At 44.2% G+C, this 12,027-nt stretch overlaps 1 protein-coding gene and 1 long non-coding RNA gene across 3 annotated transcripts in view; one reads left to right on the top strand and one right to left on the bottom strand.

The window, feature by feature from the left end:
* Window positions 1-12,027, top strand: part of LOC143488927 (uncharacterized) — a 33,205-nt gene that overhangs the window by 11,678 nt on the left and 9,500 nt on the right. The gene's annotated exons all lie outside the window — the stretch shown is intronic.
* On the bottom strand, window positions 6,053-10,717 carry lrrc18b (leucine rich repeat containing 18b). The gene is made up of 3 exons (XM_076987963.1): window positions 10,568-10,717; window positions 9,551-9,681; window positions 6,053-8,547 (listed from the first exon to the last, which is right to left on the bottom strand). Exon 3 carries the CDS (start codon window positions 8,540-8,542, stop codon window positions 7,790-7,792), a length of 753 nt encoding a protein of 250 aa, XP_076844078.1. The 5' UTR covers window positions 8,543-8,547; window positions 9,551-9,681; window positions 10,568-10,717; the 3' UTR covers window positions 6,053-7,789.

Here is a 12,027-nt window from a genome sequence, read left to right as displayed (position 1 = left end):
CAACATTCAATGAAAATCACATTCATCACTCATGAGACACGTTAAACACAGAGAGCAGTGTTGAACTGCGGCTCTGTTAATGCATGGACTGCCTGTTTGATTTCAGGGTGCTTGTTTTCCTGAACTGTTTACATTTCCCATGAGCATTGTGTTTTCAGTCGCACACTCAGAGATGTAGGTCTGTTTAAGTTGGATGTTTTTGGGGATGCAGTTTGAATTTTGTGTATAAGCTAGAGGCGTCTCTGCTGAACCCAAACATGCAATTTTGTTGCCGAGTTCATATTTTTAGTTACATTTTAAACTGTTCGAAATGCATGGCACCACAAGCTGTAGTGGACTGTGGTGTGTTCAGGAGGTGGCTTATTTGTTGGGATTGCTTCCCAAATGTTATCTGTTCAACTCCTACTGCAAGCACTGTCTGGTAAACAATGTGGTTGTCGAGGAACTGAAATGAACTGAATGTAACATTCTTCACACAAACATGAAAAGGATCATGGCCTTTTTTAGTCTATAAAATGGTGTAACAGAGAAGAAAGATTAAATAATGTCATCTTTATGTGACAAAGAAACTATTTCTTCATTTTAAATACTTTGATATAAAGATTTCTGCTATAAAGATTTTCTGGTCTGTACATATCAGGTGTCTGTTTCAAGAATCGTCTCCATTTTGGGTCGTTACTGGCTTATTAAATCACCTCAAAATGGATATCTTTGTTTAAGTTCTATGCTCAGTTTCATAGATGATGCTTAGGTCGGCTTTAAGATAACAGCTCAATACCTTTTTAAAATACACATTTTTAATTTAATTCCAGTATATTGGTTTCAATAAACCTTTAATAGGCACACAGTCATCAGTCTGATTTCATTTCCTAATGCACATGGGCTAGTGTTTTCAACACACATGCTAGGTATCATATTACAATGACACGGAAAGATGAAGAACACTGATCCTATGTGAAAGCTGATAGGTGAGAGCTATATTTAAAGAGATTTTAATCATATTCCTGATATTACCTTTGGGTCATTATTCATACATGGATTCAACCATGTGGATAATGGCACAAAGCCTAGGCCTGGACTCAACAGCTCTAACAGAGGGAGCATGAATGTTCAAGTAATATCTTGGTTTTGTTCATTTACCAAAGGAGAATATGTGAACCATCATTATAATTGTTATGTTAGTAGCACTGGACATTCCCTCTCTCATTTCACAGATCTAATTGTCTGTGTCTTTTCAAGCATTTGAACGTTCAAGTAACTGCAAAACATGGAAGGGGTTAAGTCACTTCTACATATGTGACAATGATAGTATCATGTTTCTAGATTTGGTGGACGCGGCAAAAATGGGCAGGATTTCACGTCAAAGCCCAGAGCTTCCCAAATCTGTCCTGCTTCCCTGTACTGCTGGATATAGGCCATAGCGGGACTTAATATTCAGAGAAGGCTGGCCTTAAAACATGCTTTCGAGGAACTGAGTATTGGAAATGATAATGAAATCTTTTGCACACAGTGATAGCAACAAAGGACAACATGCTGGTGCTTCAGTGCATTATTGGAGATTTGAGCTATGAGCAAAGGCTGCACTGGTCTGATTAGCTCAGCAATATGAATGTGGATTTATTGGCTCACTAGTGAATGTCATTAATCCTCCGGACACACCAGCAGCTTATCAGTGACATTATGCAGGCACCTTTACATCATCTGTTGATGAGCCGTAAATAGGGGTGGGCGATATGGGAAAAAAATTTCAGCACGATTTTTTTGCATAAAATCACGATTTTCCATCCAAAAAAATGGGGGCTACGTTTTCTTTCTAAGCAGATTTTAATGAGTAACACTGATAAAGTGCACTATTGCACTAAATATACAATATATCCCAACATGTTAAACTTAATTAAGTTAAATATTTATACATATAGTTGAAATGATTCGAAATAATTCGCTTTTTTAAATCACATTATTTAATGGATGTTTATTTTCAAAACGCCCAATCAATGTCTTCACGTTCTCTCATGTTTCGTCCTGGAATTACAAGAGGCTCGTATTTGTTAACGTAATACAAGAGAACTGTTCAGTCCAGTGTTGCCAACTTAGCGACTTTGTCGCTATATTTAGTGAGTTTTCAGACCCTCTAGCGACTTTTTGTAGTAAAAAGCGACTAGCGACAAATCTAGCGACTTTTTGTGGTGTTATTGGAGACTTTTGTAGACTCTGAACAAACACGCTCTTTAGTTGCTGTCCTCTGGGCCGTGAGCCCCAGCGGGTGCTGGCGTGAGCCCCACAACACTCAGTGCAGTAGTGATGGGAATTTCGGCTCTTTTTAGGGAGCCGGTTCTTTTGGCTCAGCTCCTCATAAAGAGTCGGCGGGAGTGGGGTGGTGGATGATGGGGATGTCTGGGGTGGGCCGGGAGGTAGGGTTCCGGACTCCGACCAGCATGTCCTCAACACTGTTGATGTCTGTCATCGTTTGATCACTGTGCGACTGGTATGGTTGTGGGTGCATACACAGGGGTGTGGTGTATATGGGACAAGCGTGTGTGGGTGTATATGTATGTGTAGATATATATGAATATATGTATGTATGTGTATGTATATATTTATATATATGGATGGATGTATGTATGTATATATGTATATATGTATATATTTATGGGTTAAATGTGTGTGAGTGCATACGTGTATGAAGGAAAGGTGTGTCTAGGTGTATGTGGATGTGCGGACCGGCTGATCTCTGTGGTGGGGGTGGTGTGGATCCGGGCTTGGATGTGGTGGTGGGGAGGGTTGCCGCCCTGGTCTCCCCGGGTCGACCGCTCCCTGCCCTGAGCTGGGGGGGCAGTGAAGTTCGGTGCTCAATGAGCCAGCTAGCAAGCTGGCTCTCCTCTTCCAGTGGACCCTTTCCTCTGGACCTAAGCATTCCCCCCCCCCCCCCCCCCACACACACACACACACACACACATCCTTGCTCATTTAGGATTCTGGGGACAGGCATGTACCCAGAGGTTGACGAGGTGGGCCTGCTACCATGGCTCACCCGTCTCCTCACCACTGTCTGTCCCTCAGTTTTTACTGCACTTTAGACATTGAGGGCCTTTGAGGGGACGGTGTGGACATGCACTCACGTTTGTCCTAGCACCTATCCCCTCAATTTTAACTGCACCATAGTGTCACACACTACTACACATGCATATACACCAACACCTACACACAACACTGGGGGTGGAGGGGTGGGAAGGCCTTCCTTCACCCGCTTCCTGCTCCCTGCCGGGGCGGGGGGGGGGGGGGGGGGGGGTTGCTGGCACGGGACTGGGCTGGTGGCTTCCTAGGACCACTACCGGTCCTTGCTGGTCCAGCCATTTGCCCCTGCCGCAGAGGGTGTGCCGGTCTGGATAAGTGTGTGTCTATGTCTTTGTTTTCTTCTTGTCCTTGTTTTCTTCTTGTTTCTGGATGGGTGGATGAATGAGTGCCTGTTGGAGGGAGGGGACATATGGCCAGGTTTGGAGGTGTGAGGGTGAATTTGAGTGTATGTGTGTGTGTATGGGGGTGGGTGTGTGCATGGTGGGGGTGTATAGGGGTGAATGTAGTGTGGGTTTGGGTGTGTGGGTGAGGACGGCTGGTTCTGGGTCGGGGCTGGTCGTGCCCGGTTCACTCCCGGACGCTCCCCTGAGACTACTGCACCACTCCAGAGGGGGGGCGCCTTGGGGCTCCGGAGTCCGGCTTGGCCCCCCGGCGGGGGGGCGGTTGGCCCGCTCCACCTGGGCGGTGGTGGTATGGGGCGGCCGGGTGCTCCTCGGCGGGAGGTGGGCCCTGCCGGGTGGTGGGTGGCTTTCCGGGCGCGTGGCGCCGTGGCTTTGCCGCTGGCCCCTGGGGGGGGGGGGGGGGGGGGGGGGGGGCATCCTGGGGGGGAGGCGCTCTGTTCCCGCCCGCCTCTGGCCTCTGGGGGAATGTTGTCGCAGCTACCCACCCTTGCTGGTGAGTACATTCCATACATCTATCCTATGTTGCACTTCTAGGTTGCACATAAACACACACTCACACACACCCATACATCGCACTCATCTGTACTATATGTATTTGGTTTACTTTCTGTACTTCTTTGCAGTGGTCATTTGAGCTGGTTGCGTGTTTTATTTTATTATTATTATTATTATTATTATTTTATTATTATTTTTTTTCTTCTTTTCTTTTTCTTCTTCTTTCTTCTCCTACCTCTTTGTCTTTTCCCTTTTTATTATTTCTCTCCCCCTCTTTTCTTGGTCCACCTAACCCCAATAATTATCACTTTGCATATTGTTATCACTATATATTGTTATCACTATACTATATATTATACAGAATTGTTTTTTGTAATTGTAATTTTGTAATTTGTAATTGCCATTTAAATCTGTACATAAAAACAAAGTTGTCCTCCAAAGATGGGGGGGTGGAGGTGGGCCAAAAAAAAAAAAAAAAAAAAAGAGTCGGCTCTTTCGGCTCCCAAATGGCTCCTTATTGGGGGGGGGGGGGGGGGGGGGGGTGGCGAACGTACTTTGTTGACGGGGTAACTGTGCATGTAACTGTGCGTTACTATTTTTATTTTCCCTAGTAAAATATATATTTTTCTTTCTTTTTGGCTCAGTTCTACTTTTGCGTCTGACCGTAGCGCTCGACTCCGCACGCTGCGTGCGACCCTGTGAGAGCGCGAGCACGGTTTACAAGTCATTTTTTGCAGTGTCCTCCTGTAACGATATGTGGTAGTATAAAGAAATACCCCTCAAAAACGGGAATGCACATTTACCTGACGAACTTTAATGTTGCTTTGATTGAAAAGGGCTGGAATTTTGACTAACGTAGCCTACTTTAAAATGCTTTAAATTGTAATTGTATTTAGTTTCACAACAAGTAGCTGTCTGACTGAACAGTTCGCTTGTATTACGTTTACAAATAATTTTACAAATAATACCGCGCAGCTACACAAACGTAATGTCAGGAGATACTGTAGCGACTATTACTGCTCACAGTGAATTCACTAACGGACACTTGGCCACTCAAGGTGTCTGGCCCTTTAAGTGACACTGGGGGGCGGGGCCTCCGCGCCAGGGTTGCGTTATCAATAAAGTTTCCCTCCTCGGGATTTTTGGATTAAGCAGTTTATGGCTCGGTTACCGAACCTGCTTCAATACATTGTTACTGTTAAAAATGCACTTCCAATAAAGTGAGTATTGGAAAAATTTATTTTGCTGCTGAATGTAGAGGGGAACCGGCTCGGTCTTAGAGGGGAACCAGCTCTCGTCGTTCACTTAAAAGAGCCGGCTCTTTGAACCGGTTCGTTCGCGACCGACACATCACTACAGTGCAGTCTCACACTCAGAGCAGACCCTCACCACTCCACCACCACACTGCAAATGAACTGCGCATGCCCAAAGCTGCTGCCGACGGGGGATGTAAATATAAATGCTTTAGTCTTTAGTGAGACACGAAAAGAAATCACTGCATTTAACTCACAGTCTCAGTCATTCTTCACCTCATTCACCACGTAGCCGGTCACTCGACTCGTCCACAGTGCATCTCTGTGAAAGCTAAACATCTAGCTTAAACATTTAGCTAACTCCACAGTATGTGTGTCTCTGTGAAAGCTTTAACATCATGTCTCACTCTAAACTATTCTCAAAAATACAGGAAAGAGTGGGAATCAAATCCTGAATTTAAAGGCTGGCTGAAGCAATGTATTGGAGATAATACACGGACATACTGCCTGTATTGTAAGGTTGATTTCTATGCCAACTAGTTCCTGCTAACTGCTACTCATATACTAACATTTAACACAGCAAAAAAACTATTTATGTAATTTACGTAAAAATTATTTATACAAAGCATTAAAGTCATGTAGTTCTTTTGAGAAGTGACTGCCTATTTCAAATGATTTAAACGAAGTAGTTACAATTTCAAGCATTTTCAAGTACTTTAGCCTAAATTCCAGCACTTTTCAAATCTGAAACACAAAGCAACATTAAAATTCATCAGGTAAATGTTCCTTCCTGTTTTTCAGGGGTGTTTCTTTATACTGCCACATATCGATACGGAAAACACTGCACAGAACGCGGAGTGACGCGGCAAGTTTAAGTACCTGTATGAACGCTTCCGCCGTTCGCGGGGGTTCGCGCGGAGCGCGCTACGGTCACTCGTGAAAGTATAAACCACCAAAGCCGCATCTTGTGATGCGGCTACCCCCGCTGCCCGCATTGTTTCACTTTCGGCGTATTGCTTGGGATGCCTACGTCTCAAGCAGTGACTGTATATATATTGGACGGTATGTCGCCGTTGACTCCCATTGTGAACTTTTGAAGCCACCAAGATGGCCGCATGGAAACCGCCATCTTTGATGCGCTTGCGCAGTAGATGAAAATTGGAGCCAGAGCATGCGCATTAGAACCGGTAGGCAGGACAGTATCTCCGCCAGAGACCGTATCTCCGCCCCAACATTCATTAGGATACGCCCACCAGTATAGACACTTTTGACGTTTTACAAAATAAACAAAGGTAAAGGTTTTAATACTGCTGTCAAGAGTTTTGCTGTAACGCGTTCACGTTTGAGCGTCCGGTATTAGATGTCAACCAACGCAGCTATTAACTGTCAATCACCTTATCACCACACCCCTTTAAATAACACTTAATAACTTCTATAAAATCAGTTTATCGTAGAGAAAAACACTGGGACAGATACTAACGCAATGGGGTGTTATAGAATTGACAAAATATAATTGCTCAAAAAACTTATTTTACGTGTAATAAAAATTCTAAGTTTCTCGTCTGGCCCGTTCACTTACATGGGAATGGGCGGGGTTAAAAGTTGTACTGCAGCCAGCCACTAGAGGGCAGCTGACACACGGAGGCTTCACTTTTCACTCGTGTCGTCCAGTCCACTTATATATACGGTCTCTGGTCTCAAGTGATTTAATAAATTTGTTGTACTGGCATCGGAAGTTTTTACATGTTCTTTGCACACCTTACATATCGCTGAAGTTTGGTCTTGGTCAGGGGAAGAAAATCCGAACCAATTCCATATTACAGAGGTGGATCTCCTCTTCGTTACCAGCTCCTCGATTTGGCTTTCAGCCATGGGTGTCCACTTTTAGATTTTACAAACACAACATGGAGGCGTGGAAGACGCACAGTTCGCAGTGATTGGTCAGTCCTACGTCCTACGTCTGCCGCATCGGCGGGAACCAGCATTAAAAAAAGTCATTGTGCTGATTGGCAAAGGCGATCTATACGATTTCTCTAATTTGGTAGATCGCCTGCGATTCTCCACTCGTTATCGCCATTCACAATTTTATATCCGTGCACCCCTAGCCGTAAAGTAAACGTCCCTCAGTCGTGCGTCTGAATCTCCTCGTACAGCTGAAACTTCTGCCCTAATATACTGTCTCTCTATCCATATCCCTCTCTCCTATGTGCTCTATCTCCCTTTCTCTCTTTACCACTATCCCTCTCCCCATCTCTCCCTCTCTTGACCTCTCTATATCTGTCTGTGTTTTATTGTTTTCTCTTTATTTTTCAAATATATTGTGTTGGATATTTTTTGCATATACTGTAGATAACATGTTTTTGTCTTTTTCCATATGGTTAATTAATAACATTTATTATCTAAAACACAGTTAACATTACTTGGATTTTATTACGAATGCTCACTTTTCACAAAACATTACTCCAAAAAATCTCCTTGACCCTGCAGAACCAGGCTTGCCTGGAGTCTGATGTTGAGTACACCGCACATGGCCCGGTAGTGCCGGCGCTTTCATCAGCACCTTGCTCAATCATTCAGGGCCACGGAGTTGGGCGCAGCCAGCCTGGCGATGATGGCCTTCCTCTGAACTGGGACACAGCCCTGCCTGTTCTCCATCCTGCCTCTCTCCTCCTTACACTTCTCCAGGCAGTCGCTACACAGGCAGGTCTCCCTGACCAGGTAGAGGCAGCCCACCCTCTGAATGGGGTCCAGCTTAGGGGGCGTGTCTGGAGCAAATGGGTTGCACTTGACGTTGAGGGTTTGCATGTTGGGCAGCTGGTGGAGCCACTGCGGGAGGTGCACCAGGAGGTTGTTGAAGAGGCCCAGCTGGCGGAGCTCCTTCAGGGCACCCACGCAGGTCGGGAGGCTCTCGATGCGGTTCAGACCCAGGTTGAGGCTCTGCAGGTTCCCCAGAAGGCCCAGCTCATGCGGGATGCCCCAGGTGGACAGCAGGTTGTTGCACACGTTGAGGCTCTGTAGCTTCTGCAGGCACCCGATGGCTTCGGGCAGCTGCTCCAGCCGGTTGCTGTGGAGGTCCAGCCAGCGCAGGTTGATGAACGTGCCGATGCTGTCCGGAAGCTTCTTCAGGACGTTGCGGCTCAGGTCCAGCTCGTCCACGTCACACAGCTTCAGGATGCACTTGGGGAAGGTGGCGATCTCCATGTTGCTGAGGTCCAGACGCCGCTTCCCATCCACGGTGAGCTTCATGGCGCTCTTGGCCATCTTGAGCGTGACTTTTTTGCCTTTCGGTTCACTTGATTTCTTTTTGCCCTTCGCCATGAGGCCTGTGAACGGGGGAAGAGCAGATCTATAAACTCAGCAGCCTTGTGGACTTAATACTCCCTGTGAAGGCTTCTACCAGCCCTGCCTCTACGCTTGTGTTTGCTGCCAAAGACCCACAGTCCTCGCCTTACTACCGCATGCTCAATTCTGCCATCTGTACACGCAGTATGTACACGCAGTATGTACAGGCAGTGCGGACAAATCAGCTCTCCAGTCCTGCTTCCAGTGCCATGGCTGACAGCTACTGCAGATGGAACCCTTTGAAAACCAGTACACACTGAACAGCTACAAGGGAAGCTGGATTGGAGCAGACTGGAGTGTGTCCCTGAGCCTTTACTGCGGCAGAAGGACCTGCAGCTGAGGTGGAGGAATGAGGAACTGCGAGCTCCAGCCTAATGGGGCAGAGCCGGGGGGGAGGTGGTGGAGTGGGGGTATGGAGGAGGAGGTGGGGGGTACGGAGGAGGAGGTGGGGGGTAAGGAGGTGGAGAGCGAGGCTCTGTAGTCCCTGTTACACATCACTTCCTCTATGGAACGTGCCTGTAGGACACCAGGCAGGATGCTATGAGCAGCTTGTGCATTATTCAGTTTCACCTGGCAGCTGAAGGTATAATCTGACAGATGCACTGTAATCATTACAAGAAGCAGTTTGAGATACAGCAGTGAAACTCTGGTATTGCTAATGTTTCAAAAAAATGCACAAAGGCATTTGATTCAGTAAGGAGACATACTATAAAGCATAATATATGACTGGCTAATCACGCACTTTGTATTCAGAGCTTCAAAATCTGGCAGTAACAGCGCAAACCTGGGAGGCACGGGAGAGACTGATGTGGGTGACATTTTAATCTCACCGACACATCTTTCAATAAGTGCTCGGTAAGCGTCTGTCAAGTTCTAAAGCACCTCTTTGTCAAGCCAGTGGTGTAACAGCAAATTCAAAAAAACACTTATCACATACCAGCCACATCAGCTGTGTTGACGGAAGGTAAAAATCCATATTCTTACCTGCTGCTCTCGACCACAGGCAGGTTACGTGCCAGGCGGCGTCTCCAGCTCTGAGGAGCAGCTCGTTAGACGTGTCCTTGCCTTGTTGAGGATCCCTCTGTGTGAATTATGCATAAACCCTTCTCACATCCCTGTAAATAAAAACCAGTAAAGTTGTGCGGTGACTGATTTCATTTCCTCAGAATGGATCACACTGCTTGCTGCTACCACTTTACCAGGCAGCATTGCACTATTTAAACAGACTCTGTTTTTTTTTGGTCACCAGGCAACAGAACTGCATTTCTCTGTCGTTTTGTTTTCTCAGGCCCATTGTGGGAGGAGGAGGGGGTTGTTATTGTGGGTCTGTATTGAGGTTAATGACTATATTACAGTGCAGTAGTATAACTCAGGAGTGTGCAAGAGAAATAGGTTTTGTGTTTGTAATGTTTTGCTTCGTGATGGGATATAGTTTGCCATCCTCTCAGTGGGAATGTGGCTGAACACATCAGTGTTGACTCCTGACACAGGGTGCAGGGGCACAGGAGTCATTCAAAGCATCACCTCCCTGTTTTAGTTCCAGCCCTGACCTAACACACTCTGCTCTGATACTGTGACCTAACACAGCTCAAATATTATGGCCTAACAAACTCTGCTCTGATACTATGACCTAACACAGCTTGAATATTATGGCCTAACACACTGTGCTCTGATACTATGACCTAACACACTCTTCTCGAATATTATGACCTAACACAGCTTGAATATTATGACCTAACACAATCTGCTCAAATATTATATTATGACTCTCTGCTTAACACCTTCACCTACTGCAGCTAGGTCAGCTATAACAAATCTTTTTATGTTGGACATTTTGGTCAGTGAGGTGTGAAAGAAAACGAATACATAGGTTTTAAATGTCCTAGCTTTAATTGACCCAGTCATCTGAAATAATATGGCCTCTTTTAAAAGTAAGCAGGGTAACTTTTCGTTTAACTAACAGTTATATATTATTTTTATTGCACAGAAAATGGTACTCACATCACTCCTGAATCTCTGCCAAATTATAGTCCATAAATACCTACTCAGCTGTCATGACGTTTTCTCACCAACAGAGGGCACTAAACTAAGACGTTTAATCTAAAAGAGCCGTCTGAAGTGCTGCAAATTCATATTCTGGAAGATGGGAAATGTAAGTTGGAACATTCATGTTTAGAATTAGAACTGTGTACTATGATGTCAGAAGCGTATATTCAAAAAAAGTCCAAAAAAAGCTCAATCAAAATTTAAATTGATGTCCTGAACATATTAAAATATTATAACATGAGTATTTGGTATCACGCTCTTTGTTTTCTCAAAAGCACTTGCTGGTTGGTTTTTTATATGTTCTTTACTGCTGGATAGTTTTATTTTCTAAACTTAATCAAAATGAAGACATAAGTCATCAGACCTCAAATGTTTACCCATAGTCGTCTGAGCAGAATTTTGTAATCCCAGAGCATGAAAGTTTTCCCAATTGCAGGTTACACAATTGCACATGCTGTTCATTTGGATTAAGACTGGGGGCAGAATGGCGTAGATTATCCTATCACTTCATTTGTATGAAATCCAACATAATTGTTTTTACTTAATTTTTGATTTTTATTAATGATGTGAACACTTTTTTGTGGATGTTATTGGAGCTTCATCCAAACACCAAGTGCTTGTGAGTGAATGAATAACATGCCATTTTATGGACTTAATTTATTCATTTATTAGTCCTTCTCATTACTTAATTACAAAAAAAAAATGAAATTTAGATTATAATAACAGCTATCTACAACGAATTGAGAGCTAGATTTGTAAAATTGTTTAATTTTCTCAGGTGCATTTAGAGAGTGGCCACCTGATGCAGTTAAGTTACAGTTAATTTAGGTTGAATAAAGATAATTGTCTTGTAAGGTGTAACATATGTAAATGGCTTAGTGTATGTGACATGTCTGAACTCATTAAAACATTTTACAGTCTATATTTACATTTTTAATTGATACTGTCTATGCATCCTTGCATGGTTTTGAACACAGGGCATGTTTTCCCCAAACAGTACACACAGTTCACACACACCAGAGTAACAGATCATTTCAGATCTTTAGAAGAATGAAGTATGTAATTCAGTACTGTAAACATTCATAAAAAAACAATTTTGTTAATGTGATCTAATTCTGTTTGAACAAGTTACACTGCTGTGCTCTGTCTAAACACCTTTAACATTTCTGCCTTTCTAATGAAATAGTCTGGGTTTGATTCTTTTCATAGATACTGTACATAAAAATCAACCCATCCATACATTTCCAAGTTCCACTGAATGTCAGTGAAACAGCATTTTTTTAAACAGAACACAGTCCATAACCACAATGTTGTTCACATTTGTGGCGACAGAAAGTGAAAAAGAACCTAATTATTTCTTGGCCACAGCCCTTCATCTACATCACAGGCTCCGTCCTCTCTCGCAGGACAGTGAG

This window comes from Brachyhypopomus gauderio, unplaced genomic scaffold (genome assembly GCF_052324685.1).
Source record: "Brachyhypopomus gauderio isolate BG-103 unplaced genomic scaffold, BGAUD_0.2 sc57, whole genome shotgun sequence".
Lineage (NCBI taxonomy): Eukaryota > Metazoa > Chordata > Actinopteri > Gymnotiformes > Hypopomidae > Brachyhypopomus > Brachyhypopomus gauderio.
This window is presented reverse-complemented; position numbering and strand designations above follow the sequence as displayed.